Source organism: Trichosurus vulpecula, chromosome 3, assembly GCF_011100635.1.
Source record: "Trichosurus vulpecula isolate mTriVul1 chromosome 3, mTriVul1.pri, whole genome shotgun sequence".
Classification (NCBI taxonomy): Eukaryota; Metazoa; Chordata; class Mammalia; order Diprotodontia; family Phalangeridae; genus Trichosurus; species Trichosurus vulpecula.
In genome coordinates, this window is record NC_050575.1 from 175,813,995 (window position 1) to 175,837,537 (window position 23,543).

Consider the following 23,543-nt stretch of genomic DNA (forward strand, 5'->3'; position numbering starts at 1 on the left):
GATCTGCATGATAAGTGATCTTCACTGACTTGGTTTTTTCTGTGTGTATAGTTAGGCTGAACTCTTTTCAGTGATGACGGATCTCATTTAAAAGGCTCCAGAATATTCAGAATATTCAGCATTCACCCTAAAAGAAACATCGAGAGGATGTCACTAACTATAGCAAGTCCTTTTTCTATTTGGACCCTTAGTTGGAACCCTCCCTGATAATGGTTAACACCTTTAGTAAAAATACATCTACTTCTTGTTGTTGTCATTGTTTTTGCCTCACTTTAGTTACAAAAAGTTTTTTTTTTTAAATATCCTCTATACTGAATGTTCTAATATATGTGTAACTTCCTATAAAAACAGATGCTTCAGAAATTATTTCACCTTCCCTGAAATACGCAGTTGTATTTTGGACCAAAGTAATAGCATATCCATGACTATGAGGCAAACATGACTCATGTTATTTAAAAATGTTACTCTTTACTTCATCAAAGTCCTAATGCTCGTAAGACTCTTGTTTGTTGATTTAGCTTCATATAGCATCAAAGAATTTAGAGCCAAGAAGGGCTTTAAATATAATCTAAATATCATTGAAATATCATCTGGTCCCACCCTCTCTTTTTACGATTAAAGAAAAGAAAGCTCAGCAGAGTTAAGTGAATTGCTCATGTTTTTGGAGAAGTCAATAACAGAGTCAGAATTCACACCCAGCTCCTTTGATTCTAAATTCATTGTCTTTTCCACTCTGCCTTGACAGTTGCATTTGTATGTATGTGTACAAAGCTTTGTTAAACTACATATAGCTTATAATAGACTAGGTCAGGATTTGAACCCATGTCTTCTGACTCCAGACCCAGTTCTCTTTTTAACTTTACCATGATGTCCAAGCTTATAGCAGTGAATGAAAATGTGACCGAATGGATCTCTACAGTCCAGCTTCCTGACTGGAGACACAGCTCAAACCCTTTTTCATACTCATACGAGTGACAACAGGGCAGGGTAGTCTTGGTTTATAAAGAAAAGCACATGTTTCATGTAAACTATGAAATAAATGACAATAACTGTAATTATGAAGTGTTATATTACATAACATGCAGTTTTAAATCTGCAAGCCTTCAGATATCCTCTTGCCACAAGTAAGTGGTAATCTTGGTTGGAGCACATCTCTTCTGGGACTTTGCTTCTATAGCACAGGCCTCTTAATTCTCTCCTCAAAAGGAAAAGTTGTCCAGCCGAACATCATTTATTCTTACTTAGCAGAAGGTTGTTACTTGTAAAATGTTTGGCAGTATTTCCTATCAGACCTCCAATAAAATCCTAGAGAAAGGATTGTGTCATTTGTCTTTTTGGTTTATGTTCTTCTAAATTAGAGATTTGTAAAAGGAAAAAAAAATGCCGATTAGTTTGTCCCTTTCAAGATCAATGTACCAAGTGACTTTTTGCATCTTTTCTTTTTCCTCTCTTTCTCCTATAATTCAGCCCAATTTAACATTCATTTACTCATCACTTACCATGTGCAAGACCTTTTACTGGGCACTGTGGATGTATAAACCACAGTTCCAGCTTTTAAAGACACTATAACCTGCTTAGGATAGAGGATTTACAGACACATTTAAAAGGATAAATAACTGTATAGGGTAGCATATAAGTGCCCAGTGATTGGTACAACCAACAAGGGCTGCAGGATTTCAGAGGAGGGAAAGATCTCTTTGGGCTAAAGTTAGTCAGGGAGCATCATACAAAGGTAATAGAACTTAAGTTGGACCCTGAAAGACAGGGACATTATTCCTTATGGTAGACAAAATGTCCTGACTCTGTCTTACACATGTCACTTGATCTCTTGTCTCTTAAGAGGCACAGGCCTCTTCCTTCTCACTTCTACCTCTTAGACTCCCTAGTTTCCTTCAAAGCTCAGTTCAGGTACCACTTACAATGATAAGTCCTTTCTGATCCTCCCAGCTGCTAGTGCCCCCTGACCGAAACGATCTCATATTTATTTTGTATGTTTATGTACATATTGTCTGCCTTGATAGAATTTGTAAGTTCCTTGAGGGTAGAGGCTATTTAATTTTTTATAACCGAGCTTAATATAACCCATTATAGGGGCTTAATAAGTGCTTGTTAATTGATTTTAGGAATTAGATACAGAGGTAGTAGGAAGGGCATTTCAAGTAGAGGGAACAGCTTAAGCTAAGGTCCTGAGGTATACAAAACTTGTTTGAAGTTTTCAGTAGGTCATTTTGGCTAGCAAGGAGGGCGCATGAAGGGGAGATGGAAAATTGGAAAGGTAGTTTGGGGCCAGAAAAATTTTGAAGGACCTTTAATGCTGTGTTGATGAACCTTATATTTTATCCTATAGACAATGGAGAGCCAAGGAAGCCTAAATGAACTACTTGTATATTTTTGCTGGAAGTGAAGCTTATGAAAAGTTTTTCTCATGTGTTAGTAGATATATTAGCTATTTAAGATCTAAACCTGTAGGAAATGTGAATGGATGTCAAGTCACATCAGAGTTTGGGCTTTCCCTTTTTGGAGTGGATAGCATAAACCAGATCCTTTGAAAGGGAGATAGAGAGCACTGCCTCCATCCTGGTATACTGGCTACCATTGCATCTTGGCAGTCAGGCAGGCCTTGGCAGATAAAAAGCCTGTCTGTCCACAAAAGTTAGCTTGATTTTTGATCCAGTTCTAAAGTAAATGGTTTAGTTATTACATCAGAAGTAACGAAGCCAATTACTCAGAGGGCTGCAGTTAATTGGATTTCTGAAGAGCCCATTAAAGTAAATACTGTGCCATGTATTCTGATTTTATGTGGGTGGTGCTTCATTTTATTTATTTATTTTTTAGAAGCCTCAAGCCTGTTATGGCAGGAACTACACTGTTGTAATAGCAGATCTGGGAAACTTGACACTTATTTAGTAGCTGGTGGTAGAATTTGGATGGTTTAGAGAGATTATTAAAATAATACGACAAGACATCTTTTGGCTTATTTGTTTTTCTTGTGCTATACTCTGCAAATTAACTTTATAAGATGTCTGCTGCTGATCTTTAGACCCATTCCTCTGGGAGTTTCTGGAACAGAGTAGGGATGTGCCCCCTTTCACTTATCTAAGGAGTATAAAGTCTTGGAGTGCTTAATTGGTGGAAGACCAAGGCATTTAGGTCTGTTGAGACAGCTGGCAACTTACCTCCTTCTCTTCGCTTACAAGACTCAGCTTCTGATTGTGTCCCCTGATACACATTCACTCTGAACAGCTATAGCCAACTCAAATACCAAAATAAACCCAGCAGACGTGAAAACAAGAAAGAAAGAAGACCCACTTCATACTAAATTGTTGAGCTAAATTTAACATTTATCAGGAACCGAGCTACTTTAATGTGTTGTAAAAAAAACAAGTGGGCTTTTAAAAAAAGATATTGGGGAGGAAACTAACAATAAAGAAAGAGAAATTACGATTTTTGCTACTTTCAAAAATGGGAGCAGTGCCTAAAGCAATTCCCTTCTGCCAAGAATCTTTCTGTTTCTTGAATTATGAGACATAACAGTTTATTGTCAGTGACTTGAAAAACTGCAGAATGAGTGGGGGCTGGGTGGGGAGGGGAACAGTACTGAACAATAAGTGGCATTCCTTAAAATGTCAAGCTAGGACCGTGGGGAAAGCTAAAGAGTTCTCTCTGAGCTGAACCCCTACAACACCATCACCATTGACATTGCCACTGGTCTTTCCTTTCCTAACAAAGGGGCTTCTCAGAACCAACAGACCCTACTAGCTGCCATCAGCCAGCCCTCATGTGCACTCTAAATAAAGTGAACTGTTTGAATTAGAACTGTAATTGTTTGTACTTACTACTATTTTAGACTGAATCAGGGCAAACTAACAGTTTTTAGAGAATATAGCACCTGGAAAATAGAATTATCTCTGTCATTATTTTTTTAAAACTTAAAGTGGGTAGAAAATAAGAGTACAGGTGTTCTGGAAAAAGTGCCAGTCAGACCCTTGACTGAAGGACAAGGAGACTTTGGATGTAACACTTGGACAAAATTTGCCCAATTGTCTGTACTGGACATATTTTGTCTGACATAAACTGGTAATGGTGGTATTTCACGAGTGAGTTTAAGATATTGCTTAGTAGCTGTCCCATAACTTTAATCCTGGAGATATTCCTATCAGGAAAAGTCCTTTTTAGCCCAGCCCCTTTATTCTGGAGTAAAATTGGCTAAGGACAGCCCTGAATGAGGATACCCAGGTTTACCTTTCTTTCTCACTCATTGCATTGAGGGCTTAGTCTTGGCACTACAATAAAGGGGGAGGAACACTGAAACCAGTAGTCAATTCCTCCCTCATTGCCACAGATATATACTATTGGTCTCAGTGTTGTGAAGCTTAAGGAAGGGAACTGAGTGCCTCTTCTTTCCTTTTGTCCTGGCACCCCACTCCCAATCCTGATTTGGCCGGCCAGAAGCACCGATACTCATCTGTGCGTATTAACCATTCTGGCATTGCCACATGCTAAGTGGCCTCAGACAAATTACTTAACCATTATTGTCCTCAACCTCATCTGTAAAATAAAGAGACTGAATTAGTTGGTTTCTAAGGTTCCTTTTGGCTCTAAACCTACGACACTGTGATCTCTGCGTACCAAAATCAACATTCTAATTCCCCATTGGTTGACAGGTAAGAAAACGCATTTCAGTTCAAATGATTTTGACTTCTTCTCTTTATGTTTTATAAGAAACCTTAACAATCTGAAGAAGAAAGATGCTGGAATTAGATTTCTTAACCAATGGCAACAAACCCTTAGCCAGCGGCTAGAAACAAAGGCATTGATGGGCTACCTGTGGCAAGCAGGGCAGGCTATTTGCTAAGGAAAATTCCCTTTGCCATTGGTGGAACCTGGAGCTGCTCTGACAGATGTTAGGACTGGAGCCTTGGGTTCTGACCAGCAGCTAAAGAGGTGATGAGTGGAGAGCTGCTCCAGTTCCCTCTTTCTGATTTCAAAACACCATTCAAATGGTTCCCTTTAGTGCAAGTTTTCAGCCAGAGGCTACTTTCTAATGTGAAAGAATCTCTCTAACATTGGATTTTAGTGTTTTATGGTCCTGCTGAGTTTAAAAAAGTTTTGTATTGTTTTTAGTTAATTTTGTTTAAAAACAAATGTCTTCAGGCACTGGAGATCAAAAAAGAAATAGAGAGTTCAGTCCTTGCTGTCAGGGAGTTTACAGTTTTGTTTCAGAAACAAGACAGATACACATGGAATGACTACAGAACAGGGAGAATTATAATAGATTTGGAATGTAAGAAAACTTAGCAGGATATCGACAAAAACACATGTATGGGGTAGCAAAAGAGCCCCAGGTGCTTAGATTTCATAGGGTAAATAAAGGCAGATGATTGGGAAGGGATTAACCAAGGAGGCAGAGTTTCTGTCAGTATTGTGACTTAATAGTGAGATGAGACCTGACAGTGACCATGGCCAGTCTGATCTTAACCATTTGTTAATAGCACTCCAGGAGGACTCAGGGTATCCATCATCTCTTAATCTTCAAGTCTTAACTTCTCGACCACTTAGAGAAAACTTAGTGAGATATCAAAAAAAGGCTTCATGCGTTCAAAACTGAACTTGGGACTTTTTTGACTCTTCTAAACTTAGTTGTGAATTATTTGCTCCTTCTACTTCACTATCACGCTTCTCAGATCTCTACATCTGAGGATTGATGGCATTCAGTTCAATTCAATTAAGATATTCCTAGCTGTTTCATCTATTTGAGTCTTTGAAAAATTCTAGTTTGAGACCAGCTCTCCTTTTTTCTCCCCCAGTCTCTTCCTCCATTTCCTGGTTGAAAAACAAAGGATGAGCAATTCTGATAAAGTCTGGGTAGCCACTGGACAGGGAGGCCGCAGTGGGAAATTATCAGAGTTGCTGAGGTTAGGCAGGAAGCTGTTTCAAAGCTACATTGTAGAAAGGATCTTATCCTCAGCAGCATTTGAGCTGAAACTGAATTTTTCCAACATGCAGCTGCTAGAGGCAACTACAGTCTTCTCTCACCCCACAATGTAGCCAACTGAGGAAGGAAACAGCTCCTGAAAGTAACCTACTGGGAAATACTTTATTCCTTGTTTTCTGCATAGCTTCTTAGAAAGCATTCTGATCTCAGTTATTCTCCAACTTCCGCATTCCACATTGTGCCTGTTCTTAATGTTCTGTTCCTCATTGCATTTTGTATTCATTCCATCTCTTCAGATGACAACAAAATCTTTGGTTCCCCTGACTTTGCCAGACTAGTAGGAACGAAAGTTATAACCAATGACCACAGCCATAAGCATCAGTCATATTTTAGCTGAAATTCCTTCAAATTAGAATTTAGTGACATTACATGGTGCATTTTAGGACAACTGTAGAAAGACAATATTGATTCAACATTTAGGGAAGTAATAGGGTTAGGTATCCTCACTCTAAATATTCAGTCACTTGCCAAATCTTGCTGTTTCTACCTCCACAATTTCTCTTGCATCCAACCCCTTCTCTCTACTCACAAGTTCACCAGCTTTGTTTGGGCCCTCATCACCTTGTGCCTTAATTATTGCAATGGTCTCCTACTTGGTCCCTTTGTCTCAAGTCTCTTTCCAGTCCAATTCATCCTCCATGCTGATGCCAAAGTGATTTTTCCTTCAGCATAGATTTGACCATGGCACTCCTCTTCTTAGTCAATTCCAAAGACCTTCTGTTGCCTCTAGGATTAAATACAAACACTAGCTTCCAAAAACATTTATAACCTCACCCCAAGCTATCTTTTTAACTTCATTTTATGTTACTCTCCCTTCCACGCTTTTTGATCCATCCAAACTGGTCTGTTTCTTCTATTTTCTTGTCCTTGCTCTGAATGACCTCCGTGCCTGGAATGTACTTGCTCCTTAATTCTGCCTCACAGAGTTCCTCTCTTCCTTCAAGATACAGCCCAAGCACAACCTTCTACATGAAGCCTTTTTTGAATCCTTACAAATACTCCTTCCTTTCTTCTCAAACTTATCTTTTTTTTTTTTGCGGGGGGGGGGGGGGTAGACAGGACATTTGGGGTTAAGTGACTTGCCCAAGGTGACACAGCTAGTAAATGTGTCAAGTGTCTGAGGCTGGATTTGAACTCAGGTCCTCCTGACTCCAGGGCTGGTGCTCTACTCACTTCGCCACCTAGCTGCCCCTCAAACTTGTCTTGTATAGAGGCACCTAGGTAGTGTAGTACTTAGAGTGCTCAACTTGGAATCAGGTAGACCTGAGTTCTAATCCTGCTGTAGATACTTGCAGTGTGACAATGGGCAAATCCTTTAACCTTTCGTAGTTTCAATTTCTTCATCTGTAAAATGAAGACGATAACTACACCTACTTAACAGGGCTCTTGTAAGGATCTAATGATATAACACATGTAAAGTACTTTGTAAACCGTAAAGCACTATATCATTGCTAGCTATTTTTATTATTTAATGATTTTGCATTTATTTGTAGTTATTCTCTCTCTTTTCTGTATATATACATATATGTGTACTTATTGCCTTCCCAATAGAATGTAAGCTCCTTAACAGTGGGGATTGCTTCATTTTCATATTTGTATTCCCTTTTGCTTGGTATAGTGCATTGCGCATAGTAGGTGCTTAAGCAATATTTGTTTGATGCTGTGCTACTAGTGTAGTGTTACCATTTCACAGGTAGTGTGTAGAATCTCAGAAGGCTTTAGCTGTGGTGCAATGGGAGCCAGCTCTTGGTTTTTAATGGATTAAGAGGTGCTTAACTTAAACTTTGCTTGGGACTTGAGGGCCTTTCTTTGCATGTATATGTGTGTCAAGGAAATAATTGTATTTTTTTTCCTCCTAGTCTTTTATTTGAAGTGCATACTACCATTTTGTATTGGTGTGTACGCGATAACCAATGGACCAGGAAAGCAGCACCAGAGACAGTAGCGGTAAGTCTGTTCTATACTAATCTATACTCGCTTGGAAATGTTTTTAAGTCTTTTTCAGGTGTGGGAGACATTTTTTTCTCCAACTAGATTGTAAGCTCCTTGAGAGGAGGGGTGTGCACCATTCTGTGTTTCTTTTATGTGATAGTGCTACTTTGCCTTTGTATAGTTCCTTTTGTTTGTTCAGAGGGCTCTTAGCTTATTAGTTCACACCACTTTTTGCGCAGGACATCACTCTCTATAGTAGTATGTAGTCAGGAAGTGTGATCAGCTGATTGACTGTAGAATGTTCTACTATGAACCAAGAATGGGGAACTCTTTGCTTGCTTTTTAAAGGGAGTTTGTCTGAATGGTTGGAGTTTTTGATCACTAATTTTCATCTGTATTCAGGAATGTGAGTGAGCAAATGCTTGGTTACTTCAGACAAACTCACTGGGAGAGGATTGCCTACTGGCTGCTCTTTTTTCCTTCTTCTAAGTGTTTACCGGTGTTATATCGTAATTCTCCCTCTTTACTCCCTTCCTTCTATCCTCAATACAGATCCAAAGAGGGAAAATAGGAGATAATATCTTCCTTATAAAAGACTAGCCTATAGTTGTTGTGGAATATAGGGGTTAAGTTGCTTTCTCAGGCTTTCATAGGGAGTCATTAATAGATTTGGATTGGGATCTCACAGTTTCTGGCCTGCTTTCTATAAAAAAGTGCTGATAAACATAGCTTTAGCTAATTAGGAAATAAAAACCCCACCCTACATAAGAATCTAAAACGGTGATACACTGGAACTGGGTGGGGCTTGGGTAGAGATGAGTTCTGAATACTGGAGCAGAGGAGATTTTAGAGATGTGGACATTCTAGATCCTTAACACAGGGGCCGTTTGGGAAACCACGTTTTCCTGTATACAAGAAATATACAGCAAGAGGGACTATATCACACTGAGTAATATTTTATAATTTCATAGAGATTATATTTATTGGATTATACTATAATTAACAATCATTTAGTTCATAAATCATCTCAGTTTAAATTATTAAGTAAAATGATAGCAATGTACATTTTAAAGAACCTAAGAAAATAAAACACTCAAAATTGGTGAAATAGATGGGACATTCATTTCCTCATGCACAGGATGATATGCTTCTAAGGAAGGATATCATAAGAGAGTTTGTCAAATGCCTTGCTGAAAATCAGATACCGTCTTTGTCTTTTCTGGTTGTTCTTGGTTATGAACCCTAATTTCTATTTTTTTTATTCTTTTAGCCTTTTTAGGTTAATCAGAGAGAGCTTTCTTTGCGTCCATATTTATGACTATATGACGCCCCTGCTCAAGCAGCTCCAAGGACTCCCATTTGCCTAAATGATAAAATATTAGCACCTCTGTTTGACATTTAAAGCCCTTTGCAACCTAGTTTCAGTCTGTCTTTCTAGACTTATTGCATATTACCCTCCTTCTCTAGCTCCGTTTCATATCTGCACTGGTCTACTAGCTAGTCCTTTTACCCAGCATTCCATCTCCCATCTTCACGCCTTAGATCTGATGATGTCTCATGCCTAAAATATACTCCCTTCTCACCTTTGCCTCTTAGAGCAGATGCTTCTCTATGTGAGGCCCATTCTAATTCTTTTCTTCAGCCCCCCCAGGTACCAGGGCCTCTGAAATTACTTTTTATTTACTTCGTGTATATTTTGTGTTTAATAATAATAATAATAGCTAACATGTAGGTACTACCTTGTATGCCAGGTACTGTGCCAAGCAGTTTACAGATATCTCATTTGCTTATCTGTGTTCATGTTATTTTCCCTTCTTGTGTAAGTGCCATGACTGAAGGGGCTCTTTCATTTATTTGTCTTTTTCTGTCTTTTTCTTTTCTTTTCTTTTCTTTTCTTTTCTTTTCTTTTCTTTTCTTTTCTTTTCTTCTCTTCTCTTCTCTTCTCTTCTCTTCTCTTCTCTTCTCTTCTCTTCTCCTTTCCTTTCCTTTCTTTTCTTTTCTTTTCTTTTCTTTTCTTTTCTTTTCTTTTTTTTTGTTTTTTTGGTCTTTGTATCCCAGACACAGTTCCTGGCACATAGTAGGTACTTAATAAATTATTGTTGAATGAAGGAAAGACTAGGTTATCAGAATTTCATTTTGAAAGCATCCTGTCCTTGTTTTCTCTTTGAGGGGAGATGGCAACATCCACTTCTTTTTTTCTGAATCTTTTGAAATTTTTGTGCAAAAATGTAAAAAAGCACATACCAGATTATACCTAGTATAACTGCCCTTAGCTATCACAAACTCTTAAGGTGACATAGTTTTTCCAAGATTTCATTTTGCCAGCCAATTCTTCCTTGGTCAGAGTTAAATCCAGAATTCTACCTCTGCCTTTTAAATCCTTCCTTTACCTTTTGAAAGATGAAATTGTCAGCAGGACAAGCCAAGAATTTATCAGATGTTCTGAAACTTACAGTAGAACTGAAGATAATTGAAGCCCTTCAGTCACTACTATATCTTGATTCTGTGTCAGTTTTTATAATTTATATTAGGAAAGCATCATCCATATCCTCCATCTAGTCAGAAAGTCTGTAGAATACTTCTAGTATAACAGCATGTCTATTTCTGTCTCTTTTTGTTTTCACCTAATACTTTCCAGTGAACTCTCACATGAATTTCCAAGCAGGCATTTGTTTTCTTTACGTACACAGCTACTCTGTCCCTTCTATTAGATAGGTTTCCTTTAAATAAAGTTAACTCTTCATTGCTGTATCCCATCATGAGTCCCATCCAACCAAGTTTCAGTGATACTTCTGAGGTCATGTTTATCTGCTGAGATCATGTTTATCTCCTGAGATCATATTTATATCCTATGTTAAAACATCAGATTTTTTTTTATTATCTTCAAACATTTGTATATAGAAAACTGAAGTCCTAAATGTTCTTCCCAGCTGTCTTCCCAGTTACTTCCCCTCGTGAATTGCTATGCATGTTTTCTACTCTTATTCCTATTTCTGTGTTATAACTCATGTCTTTCATCATATCCAGTTTTACCATTGAACCCGAGAAGCATAAAACAAAAGGATGTGTAATACATCTAAAGGGATTTGACCTAAGATGGTTGGGGAACTAAGATTGAGGTCTACAACTTTTGACTTCTTTGGAGTGCTCTAGACTCACTAAAAAATTCCCATCTTCCTTCCCTCTTCCTGACCACCACACTCCCACATACTCATTAAGGTTCATTTAATAAAATTAAAATCAGTTCTTAATATTTCAAAAGTCGATCTGGAAAGATGAATTATAGAGGCTGAGTTATTTAATTGTGAAGGGAAAGAAGCCTGGAATAAAACCTTGTTAGATGGAGTTTAAAGATAAAATTTAGCTGTGTGAATTGTAGTGGTTGGGGATCCTGTGGCCTCACAGTGTTTATGTGAAACGTGTGTTTCCCCTTCGTTTTGTAGTTATTGTTTGGCTGGACTGGGTGATGGATGATGGAGAAGGTAGTGTCTGGAAATATGTTCAGAAGTGGACAGGAAGCCAAGAGGGGTCTCTGCCAGCACTTCCTTCCTGTCTACAAGAGGGGGAGAGGGAGGGCAACAACCTTGGCTTTCCTTTATCCTGAGAAGAGTGTCACCAGGCCAGCTGCATTACAGGAAAAATGGTTTAATCTTTCCCCAAATTATAGTGTGCTTCCTTTCTTATAGCTGTTAGGTTGATCCAAGAGCCACATAAATAGTGAATTGAATGGAGGATTTCACTGGAATAGGGCAAATGATTCAGAGAATCTGTAATGAGGATGGAGAAATACAGATTAAAATATGGTGTAGGTGGACTTAGGGAGGAATTCCTTTTTTTTCCTTTACTGTTTAAAGTCTCATACTACAGTAAGTCATCTTGCCCCAATAGCACCAGACATTTTTGGTCTCGATACAATAGCATTTTTTAATAATCTTGCCAGAAAGGAAAAAGGGAATAGCAATTTCAGACATCATTTTTATTTATTCAGAATACAAAGAGCCACAGGCCAAACTCAGCCCAGATTTGCAGCCTCTGTGTATTATCTAGTCAGCAGTTGTCCTTGAGGGAACTCCTGTTAGAGGATGAAGTCTTTGCTTCTGTAACTGTGACCCACCATTTGCTCACTGATTCTACTCATGAGGAACAAAGGAGAACGAGGGGAGGTTAAAGGGGATTTAATTGTTTCTGGTGTAGCTTTCTTTTTATTTTAAAATTCAGATTTATTTTATTGTCAGGTCTGGATTCTCTACTCACCCTCTCCTTGAGATGAGAAAACAACAAAAAAAAATTTTTTTACAAACATATAAGAAAAAATGTCTCAATCTGCACTCTGCATATATCATCTCTCTGTCAAGCCGTGGGTGGCATATTTCATCATTGATTTCTCTGGAGTTGTGGTTGGTCATTGTGTTGATCAGAGTTCTTAAGTCTTTTAAAGTTGTTTCTCTTTACAGTATTGTTATTGTATGGATTGTTTTCCTGATTTCACTCACTTCACTTTCCATCAGTTCATACAAGTCTTCCTAGGTTTCTCCTAATCCATCCCCTTCCTCATTTCCTCCTTCCCCCAATTTATTACTTATTTGTTTTTAAGATTCTTTTTTAGATTTTAAGTTTCAAATTTTCTCCCTCCCACTTACCTTTCCCTACCCATGGAGAAGGCAAGAAATATGATGTCAGTTATACATGTGAAATCATGTAAAACATTAGCCATATTTTTTAAAAAGCAAGAAAAATAAAGTGACAAAATTATACTTCAATTTGTACTCAGAGTTTATCAGTTCTCTGTATGGAGGTGGATAGCATTTTTTCGTTGTAAGTCCTTTGGAATTGTCTTGGATCATTGTATTGATTAGGATAGCCTAATCTTTCACAGGTGATCATTATTACAACATTGCTCTTACTGTGCACAATGATCACTTTGCATCAGTTCATATAGGTCTTCCCATGTTTTTCAGAAGCCACCCCTCTTGTTGTTTCCCATGGCAAAATAGTATTCCATCACAGTCATGTGCTACAACTTGTTCAGTCGTTCCCCATTTGATGACCATGCCCTTGATTTACCATTTTTGCCACCACAAAAGAGTTACTGTGTTATATTTTTGTACATATGGTACCTTTTCCTTTTTCTTTGATCCATTTGGGATACAGACCTAGTGGTGGTATTGCCAGATCAAAAGGTATGCATAGTTTTATAGCCCTTTGGGCTTGTTCTAAACTGTTCTCCATAATGGTTGGACTAGTTCATTACTCCACCTATTTTTTGCTCCTCCCTTTCTGCATTTGAAATTTCTCATAGGTGTGAGATGATACCCCAGAGTTGTTTTAATTTGCCTTTCTCTTAATTTGCCTTCTTTTTAAGGAATTCTGTAAGCAATAGTGATTTAAAGCATTTTTATATGACTATAGATAGCTTTGATTTTTTCTTCTGAAAACTGCCTGTTTATATCCTTTGACCATTTGTTAATTGAGGAATGGCTCTTATTTTTATAAAATTAACCCAGTTCTATATTCAGTACATATTTGATAAATGAAGCCTTTATCAGAGAAACTTGCTGTAAAAATTTTTGATATTACTTCATTGCCTATGGTACCTTTTAGTGAAATGTAGTTTCCCTGATTATCTCTTTTAATTAGGTCTTTTTTTGTTTTTGCCTTGTCTGAGATCATGATTGTTACCCATGGCTTTTTATGGTTTAGCTGAAGTATTTTAAAATCTGTCCCAGTCCTTTATTTTAACTCTGTGTGTGCCTTTCTGCTTCAAGTGTATCTTTTGTAAGCAACACATTGTTGGATTCTGGTTTCTGATTCCTTCTGCTATCTACTTCCATTTTATGGGTGAACTCATCCCATTCACATTCATAGTTATGATTACTGTGTTTTTCCCTCCAATCCATTTCCTTGTTTCTTCTTCTTTCTCTTTTTATGCTGTTCCTCCTCAAAAGTCTATTTTGCTTCTTACTATTTTTTGTTTGTTTTTTCTTCTGGTTTTCCCCTTTTGTTCTGATTCTTCTTTCACAATATGACTAATGTGGAAATGTTTAATATAATTGTACATGTATAGCCTATATCAGATTGCATGCCATCTTGGGGAAGGGGAGAGGAGGGGGGGAGAAAGAAATTTGGAACTCAAAATCTTATAAAAGTGAATGTTGAAAACAATCTTTACATGTAATTGAGAAAAAATACTATTAAACAGGGGAAAAAAATTTTTTTTGGAGGGGGGAAGGCAGGGCAATTGGGGTTAAGTGACTTTCCCAAGGTCACGCAGCTAGTAAGTATGTTAAGTGTCTGAGGCCAGATTTGAACTCAGATCCTCCAGGGCCAGTGCTTTGCTCACTGAGCCACCTAGCTGCTCAGGAAAGAATATTTTGCCACTAACCATTGCCTCCCTTAATCTGTCCTCCATTTTATTATTTTATTATTTATTTATTATTCTTGGTTATAATCCCAGTACCTTTGCCTAATGGAATACCATATTTGAAGTCTTCCACTCTTTTAATGTGGAAGCTGTTAAATCTTGTGTGATCCTGACTGCAGCTCTATAACATTTGAATTTTTTCTTTCTGAGTACTTGAAGTATGTTCTTTTTGACCCGGGAGCTCTAGAATTTGGCTCTAATATTTCTGAGAGTTTTTGTTTTGGGATCTCTTTCAGGAGGTGATCAGTGGATTCTTTCCATTTCTGTCTTACCCTTTAGATCTAAGATATTAGGGCAGTTTTCTTTGACTTCTTGAAAGATGATGTCTAGGTCCTTTCTTTGATCATGGCTGTCAAGTAGTCTAATATTTCTTAAATCATCTCTCCTGGATCATATTTTCCAGGTAAGTTGTTTTTCCAGTGAGGTATTTTACCTTTTCTTCTATTTTTTTTCATGCTTTTGACTTTTTTTTTCCTTGACATTTCATGGAATCATTAGCTTCCTTGCCCAATTCTAACTTTTAATAAATTATTTTCTTCAGTGAACTTTTGTACCTCTTTTTTCATCTGGTCTAGTCTTCTTTTTAAGGAGTTCTTTTCTTCATTGAATTTTGTACCTCCTTTTCCGTTTGGTCTATTCTTTTTAAGGAGTTATTTTCTTTGGTGAATTTTTGTACATATGGGTCCCATTTGTTTTTCTTTGATCTCTTTATTGTATAGACTTAGTAGCAGTATCACTGGGTCCAAGTATATGCCCAGTTTTGGGGGCATAATTCAAAATTACATTCCAGAATGACTGAAGTAATTCACCCACAGCCCCTCTAGCATTTGCCACTTACCTTTATTGACAGTTTTGTAAATCTAATGGGTGTGTGATGGTACCTCAGAGTTGTTTGTATTTCTCTAATTATTAGTTTTTAGAGCTTTTTTTTTTTCATTTTCCTGGGTAGTTCTAAAAGCTTTCCTTATAGTAATGTGTTATGTTTTCATATAGCACAATTCAAAGAATTTTTTATATTTTGGATTGATAAATGGTCCATCTCAGGATGCAAAAATATTCTTAAAATACAACTTCTCCTTTGTTCTCATAGAATCTATTTAAGTATGCCAAGCACCTGTTTTCTTATTTTAGTACCCTGAGAACTAGCCGCAAGAATCTGACCAAGCTTTTTTCCCCTTCTATGTAATTAGTATATCATTGTTGTTCTTTGCCAGGGATCTCTGCCTTGCATTGTCAAGTATGGATAAACCTGTGATTCTAGCAGCATTCAGCTTAAGAACAGGCCTTCCACAGCCTAGAGATGGCAAAGGATTGTAAAACTGCATCATAGGTCTCTAGGGCTTGGTCTTTAGTAGCTCATATCCCTCCAGTATACGAGAAACTGGATAAGAATAGGGCCACTTCATAGAAAAGATGTTTCTGCCATATTCAGTACTGAGTATAGGACAGAGAACCTTTAGTTTACAATAAATTGATGTTAAAAATATAACTGTTATGGTCCCCTCTGTGAAAGTCTTTTTTCTTTCTAAATGTGCATGATGCCTTACTTTTTGCTAAGACATATAGAGTGATTCCCTCCATCTGGGAGTGGGTGTTTGAATTTAAAAAGCCCCCATAGTCTTTCTTACTGCATCCACATGCACATACATACATATGCTTTGGAATATTTCAGGAAAGGAGACTGTAACCCTTGTGTGGGCCTTTACCGGTGGGTCAACATTTCGATATCGTATCTGAAATCTCAGGTTGTTTTTCACTTCCCTTGAGTGGAGAGATATTATTACGTATTACTTGGGGCACAGTTGGTAAGGACAGAAAAAAGAAGAGGGACTAGATTCTCTGCTAAAGTTCTGGGATTTTTTTATTTATTTATTTTTTTGCTAATAACAAAGTGTAGATGATGTCCAAAACCTATAATCTTTGATATGATCCCTGCTAAGAAGACCCCTTATATTTTGCTTTGTTTTGGCATAGAGCCTTACACTTTAAACCTAAACAGCTAAATGAGTAAGGAAATATCCTGTAGTATCTTAATATTAATAATAACTCACACTTATTTTATGTTAAAGTTTATAAAACATTTTGCATATTATATAATCTTATTTGATCCTCATAACAACTCTGTAAAGTAAGTGTTATAAGTATTAAATGTATTTTACAGATGAGGAAACTGATGCTCAGCGAGGTTAATTGCCTTATCCATAGTTATATAATTAGTAAATATCAGGGGCAAGATTCAAATCCAGATCTTTCCTTACTTCAAATCCAACATTCTTCTTTAATAGTTTCTTGCTGTTGTTTGGTTGGTTTTATGAAAACACCATCAAAACTTCCTGTGCCATGAGCTGAAAATGGGAGGTATAGAATAAAACACAGCTAAAGCATTCTTTCTGTGATTGTTAGAAACTTAGAGAAAAGATATGAAGAAATTTGTCACTACCCTTCATTTTTATCTCAGGTGTATTTTCCTTTTCCATGGCAAAATAAGACAGCACATTCATTCCCAAAGGAAGGAAGCAGCCAGTAGGTTTAATATTGGCCCTTTGGTACTAGCCCAGGGCATACCCATACCAAGCAAATGTGGATCTTCCTTCTGACCTTTCTGGCTTTTGTAGAGGTCTAATCTATGTGTAACATTTAAGATACTCTTTATTTGGTTGATGCCTAAACTTAGTTTTCTCCCCTGAAATGTTTTTGCTATAATTAGCTTATGCCCTCTAGGTATTTTGGTATTGCCTACCGATGGCATGTTTCTATCTTAAACTTAGTGTCATGATGTATTTGTTATTCCCCTGTTACCCTTCTACCTTCTTTGGACTGCTGGTGATCCACTTTCCTCCCTGGCTTTGCAGTATTCGGGTGATAGTATCTCCTTGCCTCCTTGTATAAGCTCTCCCATTTTCCTGCGGCTTCTGATACTCATGTAGCATGGCTAACATGTGTTGACTGCTCAGTCTTCTCCACTAGTGCTGCTTCTCTACAGTGGCCACTCCTTATTTTAGTGCCAACACTGTTTGCCTCCCCAGCCTTCCTCCTCTCCAGTCGGACACATCCAAGTCTAAAGTAATCTTCCTCTTTTGTTGGTGAAGCAGCATCATTGACCTTTTTAGGGCTTTCCAGTTCTTTCCTTTTACTTTCTGAATCAAATTTAAACTTCCTGTTATCCTGGCCCCCTGCTTATTAGAGCTTCTTAGTGAGTGGGTGAGAACCCACTATGTGCAATGAAGCTGGGTGCTGTGAAGAGTTACAAAGGTAGTGAAATTGATTCCTGATTAACTGCACCACTAAAAGCCTTGGCATGGGTAAAGGAACATTCTAGTAGTTACCCATGCCAATGAACATTGTCATATGTAATTGAAAACTACAGGGAATCTGTTGGGGAATGACTGAAGTACATGGTTTATAGTCAGATATAATCATGGTATAGAATACTTATAGATAATTAGTTTTAACTGTTATGGATTCCATTGTTATCCTAGAAGAACATGTACATTAATGTGGGGGTACAAATATGTAATGTGAGAGATAGCACTATTTACATAATGAATCATACCATACGTATACAGGAGAGAGACAGAGACAGAGAGAGAGAATGAGCACTAAATGCTAGGGGAGGTGAGGATGGTTTGAAGTGCCAACTTGTTAACAGCTTGTTAACCTCTTCAGAAATGACTAACTTACTTGATGGCATCTGGCAGGTAGTGACTACTGACTTACTCTCAAATGGAGAGATCAGTCTAGAGCTGAACATTATCTGTCTCTAATAATCATTACCTGCTTTCCTTTCTCTGATGCTTTTGAAAACACAAGTTGTCCTTATTTTTTTTCTTTCATTTTTTCACCAACCAAAGTCCCTTGACATCATGGAAGGAAGATGATTCATAGATACAACATTAAAAATATTAACCTTATTATGTATCATCAAAAGTAACAGAACTTCTTTGGAAATAACTGTTTTCCAAATGTATATCCTTACCTTTATATTGTTTTTATACAGTAATTCTACTTATTTTGAATATGCTTATATATGAACTTGTTTCCCTTTTGTTAGCATGTAAGCTCTTTGAACATGGGGATTGTTTCATTCTTCGTGTTTATATCCGCAGTGCTAGCATAGTATCTGGCATAGAGTAAACACATGTTAAATAATTATTGATTGGTGGAGTATAGAGTACAAAGAAAAAGAGAATATGAGAGATAAAGAGAAAAGGAGATAGGATTAGATGAAAGTTGTAGCAGGTGGTTTTGCAATGAATATGAACATATGGCACCCTAGAACCCTTTCCCAACATGTTTCTGGTTCTACCTCCTGTGCTCATGACTGAGTCCAGACAGATCTTCCAGCAGGCTGGAGAGTAGGAGGGTTGGATCTGGGGGAAGGGGCTGTATGGAGGCGGAAGAGTTTATTATGGTAAGACTCAAAAAGCAAGTATTGTTGTATTTCCACATGTGCCAGCAGCCAGCCGTATGACCCACAACACAACATGGTATGAAGCTTAGTTTTCCTTTTTATAATGTGGAAATCCTTATTTTTTTCTTTGCCTCTCTTTTTCCATTGAGGATATAAGGATGCATGTGATAGTACTAGCTCCTTTTTTTTTTAAAGCACTTTATGGTTTACATATCACTTTGCCTTTAACAACTTCATGAGATAGATGTTGTAAGAGATAGCCCTTCTGCCTTTACACTCACTTTCCTCCTTGCCTGGAATTCATTCCTCACCTCTATCTCCTTCAATCTTTTTTTTTCCTTGAAGATACAAATCAAGCACCACCTTCTCCTTGAAGCCTTTTTTGATCCTTTCAGCTACCTCTCAAATTACCTTGTATTAAGATACTTCACATTTTTAATATGTAATCTGTATATTTACTTATATGTGCCCTTGTCTCTCCCATTGGCACTAAACTCTTACAAGTTGGGAATTTATTGTATTTCCTCACCATTCTGTCTACACTCCAGCTAGCATTCTCCTCTTTTGCTCCATGTGTTCCCCCCACCCCAGCTTGCCCCTGGGTTGCCCAGCTCTGATAAGAAAGCTTTCTCACCTTCTCTTGCTGGGAACTGGCCCTCCACAAAACACTTCTTGGTCATCTTCCCTTCATATTGCCTGCATTCTGACATCACCTTCATCCCTTCCCTCCCAAAATCCAGCCTTGGACTCTGTCCTGTGTGTGTCCTCCTCTCCCCTCATCCCATCCCCCAGACCTAATAGGTGACCTTTGGCCTTCTGTTGCCCCAAACCATTCCTCCATGCCACTTCCTAAACATTTTCACACCATACTGCCCCCTCTTTCCCTTTTCAATTCGCTTTTAGGTGTTGTCCTCTCCTAGTAAAGTGTAAGCTCCTTGAGGGAAGGATCTGCCTTGCTTGTCGAGTCAACAAGCATTTATTAAGCACCTGCTAGTGCCAGGCACTCTTGTAGGTCCTGGGGATACAAAGAAAGGCAAGAACTCTCCCTCTATCCCTGTAGCTTAGCATAGTGTCTGGAACATAGTAAGCTCTTAGTAAATAAATGCATTGTCTATCTGTCTGTTTCTAATCTCCACAGTGCCTAGCACATAGGAGCACGGGGATTTGCTTAATAGGAGGCGCTTAGTAACCCTTTTTTGATTGATTGATGCTCATTTTTCAGATGAGAACATCAGCTCAAAAAGGTACTGACTTGCCCAAAGTCACACAGTAAGTGACAGCTGAGACTTGACCAACTTTAAATCCAATGTTCTTTAATGCTCCCAGAGCTTCTTAAAAGGAAGATGAAGCTAAATTTGAGGTTTTGCCGCATTAGGAGAAGAACCCAGTATTGCATATTTTTTTCTAGAGGGATCATTTGCCCCACATCTGAACCTAAGTTTTGTTACAAGGGCCACTCAAAGAGAATGTAGAATGTGTTATCTCCCACTCAAACTTCCCTAGAGGGAAAATAGGATTGGAATTCTATCTAAGTTTCCAGCAGGTTGTTGGGTTTGGGCTAACCCTGAATGTATGTGTGTTTGTATGAAAGTTCTCCTAGCATTTCCTTCCTGCATTTCTGTGGAGAGGGGTGGGGGTGAAGGGGGCACCAGTGAAGAATGTTTCACTGTTTTCCTTTGAGGGAGGAAGAAATCTGAAGAAAACAAGAGATGCGATCCTAAGTAAATACTGACCTTTTATTTCAGCTCAGAGATGTTTTTCACTGCCTGGAGCCTCTGGGGAGTAACAGCATCCTCCTTGCTATTGTGCTGCCTACCCCAAAAGGGGGCTAAAGTTCAGCTTTTATGATGTTCTCACTCTGAGCTTATGGGAATAGAGGCCACATTCCTTCTCTTAAGGTCATCTGAGTGCAAGAGACAGCAGAATCCTACAGGCTATATGGTCTAACCTTAGGGCATTAGGCCAATTCAAACTGAAACAGAAATGGATAGACAATGTAGGTGACTTTGAAACCAACGAACCTGTTTCTGTAAAGTAGTTAATAGCACAGTGGAGGAAGGAATATTCTGTACACCGGTTGGGGACAATAGCATGATGGTATTTTGCTACCCCACAAAATATTACTTATTGCTATGAAAGTACTCTTAAGTACTTTTCCAAGTACTTTTCTTTTTTTCTTCCAAGTGCTTTCCTTAAGCAGTTTTTGCTATGTTCTGTTCTATATTGTCTTGAGGACAAACCCAATCAAATGTCTTCACATTTTGATTAGAAAGATTTTAATCTCATCAGCACATTCATCTTTCAGTCAAACTCATCTCTTATCCTCCAGGGAGCTGCCATGGATGTCTAAGTCTTACCTTTGTTGCACCCAGAATCTTTCCCATTATATATGGTCTTTACCTACCTGCTTAATAGAATTAAGCTTACTCCAGGCCCTCTCACTCACTCTACAGTATGCTGTGAATTACTTTATGAAAATAGGTTGATTGGCTTCACTTGCCCATTTCTTTTCATTTCTGGCCTCATACCTAAGGTTAGATCCTGTAGAGTGTAGGATTCTTCTGTCTCTTACACTCTTACACTTAAGAGAAGAATTGTGAGCTCTCAGGAAGAAGGGCTAGAAGGAGCAGACAAAGTTTATAAAAGAGAATGCATTAATGTTAGATTCTAAAGGATGGGTAGTAATTCAACAGGTAAATAGGCAGAATCTTGACTCTAGTATTGAGTCAATCTGATTACAGTGGTTCCTTGTAGGATAACAGGAGAATTGTGAAACCATTTCTCTCTAATTCTTAAGGCATAACATTCAGTAATGTTTGTATACTTTGTCCATGCATGTACTCCCTCTACCATTGTCCAGCCACCAAGGATACCAGTCTGAATCCTGATGATCATAACAGAAGTGGGGAGGGGCATACCCTGCCCCTTTATAATAACTTTTTTATTGTCTCTTGTTGAACCGGAGTAGCTGAGAATAAGATAAGTGTTGCAGAGCCCAAGGCCAAAGGTGGGGGAAAGTCTCAGTTTATACCTGCACAACATGCTTTAGGTCTACTTGTTTTCTCCATTATATCCAAGTGTTAAAAATATTAATTTTTACTTCTGGAGGAACCACAGGGATGCTAATCATTGCAGACCAAAACCACAATTCAGCACCACTGATAGAAGGAGTGTGCATGAGAAGAAAATACCATTTCAGAGAGAGAAAAAAAGCTAATCAGTAGCACTGCAGAAGTCTTCATGAGAACAACTCAAAATCTGTAATGGCCTCCAATACTTCCTCTTGCCTAGAAGAGAACATCCTCTCTTATTTACCCACATGGTTTTTTGGAGACATTCTCAGAAGTCTTTTAGCCAGGGGGAGGCAGGGATTGAGCAGGCACTAACTATAGACATACTGAACAGAGACACACAAATAACAGCGTTTTCTGCTCAAAACCCTATATCGACACAAGTCTATTCCCGGTAGTATGGTATGAAATGTTGTTCTAAACCTAATTTTTGCCTAACTTCTTTCTAGTTTTCTCAACAAGTTCTGTTTAATAGTGAATCCTTATCTCAGTAGTTCAAATCTTTGGGTTTATTAAACACTTTTTTTTTAATTTCTTTTTTATTTTTAGTTTGCAACACTCAGTTCCGCAAGTTTTTGAATTCCAAATTTTCTCCCCCTCCTTCTTCTCCCCCCTCCCCCCAAGATGGCATGTAATCTGATATAGGTTCTACATATATCTTCACATTAAATTATTTTCACAATAATCAAATTGTAAAGAAGAATTGGAATGAACCATGAGAAAGAATAAACAAAACTAAAAAAGCAAATAGTTTGCTTCAATCTGCATTCAGACTCCATAATTCTTTCTCTGGATGTGCACAGCTTTTTCCATCATGAGTCTTTTGGAGCTGTCTTTGAATCTGGCATTGCTGAAAAGAGTCAAGTCTGTCAGAGCTAGTCATCACAGATACCGTGTGTCTGTAATCGTGTATAATGTTCTCCTGGTTCTGCCCCCCTCACTCAGCATCAGGTCATATAAGTATTGAACACTTTTCTATGTTCATTTGTTTCTGCATGGTCTACGTCTAATATGTTTCAATGATCGAATTCTCTGTTTTTTAACCAGTACTGGATAGTTTCTATCGTGACTGCTTTGTAGTATAATCTGAGATCTGATATTGCTAGACCCAGGTTACTTTCTTCAAGACAACTCTGTGAGGTAGTTTTAGAATTATTATCGCTATTTTACAGATCAGGAAACTGAGATTGAGAAAGGTTAAGTGACTTGCCAATGTTCTCCCAGCTAACTGTTTGAGGAGGAAAAATAGTTTTCTGATGAGAACAATATTAATACACTGAGAACTCAAAATCCAACTTAGATTTTAAAAAAAGTGTATGGAAGATAGAAGAAAAAGGAGGTAACAGGATGTCTACAAAGGCATGGCATGGTCCTTTTCTTATGAAAAGATAGGAGCACTAGCTTGGAATGAGCAAAGGCTAATAAGGAAAGCTAAGGACAACAAAAAAGGTTGCTTTTTAAAAAGCTCTCCTGGGGAAAAGATGAAGCTCAAAGACAGGATCAGGCCTCTGCGCCATGTGGAATGGATGATGCCAACAGACAACAGAGAGAACACAGAATGGTTCAGTTTTTGATTTTGTTTTTTCTGCCAAGGAGATTGACCTTTGGACTGGAAGAGACCGAACAAAAGTGACTATATAATTTGATGATTCAAGAGGCAAACAGGGTTAAGTGACTTACCCAGGGTCACACAGTAAGTGTCTGATACTGGAT

The 23,543-nt window shown here is 38.0% G+C and overlaps 1 protein-coding gene across 3 annotated transcripts in view; it reads left to right on the top strand.

Moving 5' to 3' along the window:
• Positions 1-23,543, top strand: part of EXD3 (exonuclease 3'-5' domain containing 3) — a 482,404-nt gene that overhangs the window by 159,363 nt on the left and 299,498 nt on the right. For all 3 annotated transcript variants that reach the window (XM_036749598.1, XM_036749599.1, XM_036749600.1), the window contains one exon: positions 7,855-7,942. In XM_036749598.1, the coding sequence (XP_036605493.1) occupies positions 7,909-7,942 (34 nt within the window). In that variant the 5' untranslated portion in view covers positions 7,855-7,908. The remainder of the gene's footprint in view (positions 1-7,854; positions 7,943-23,543) is intronic.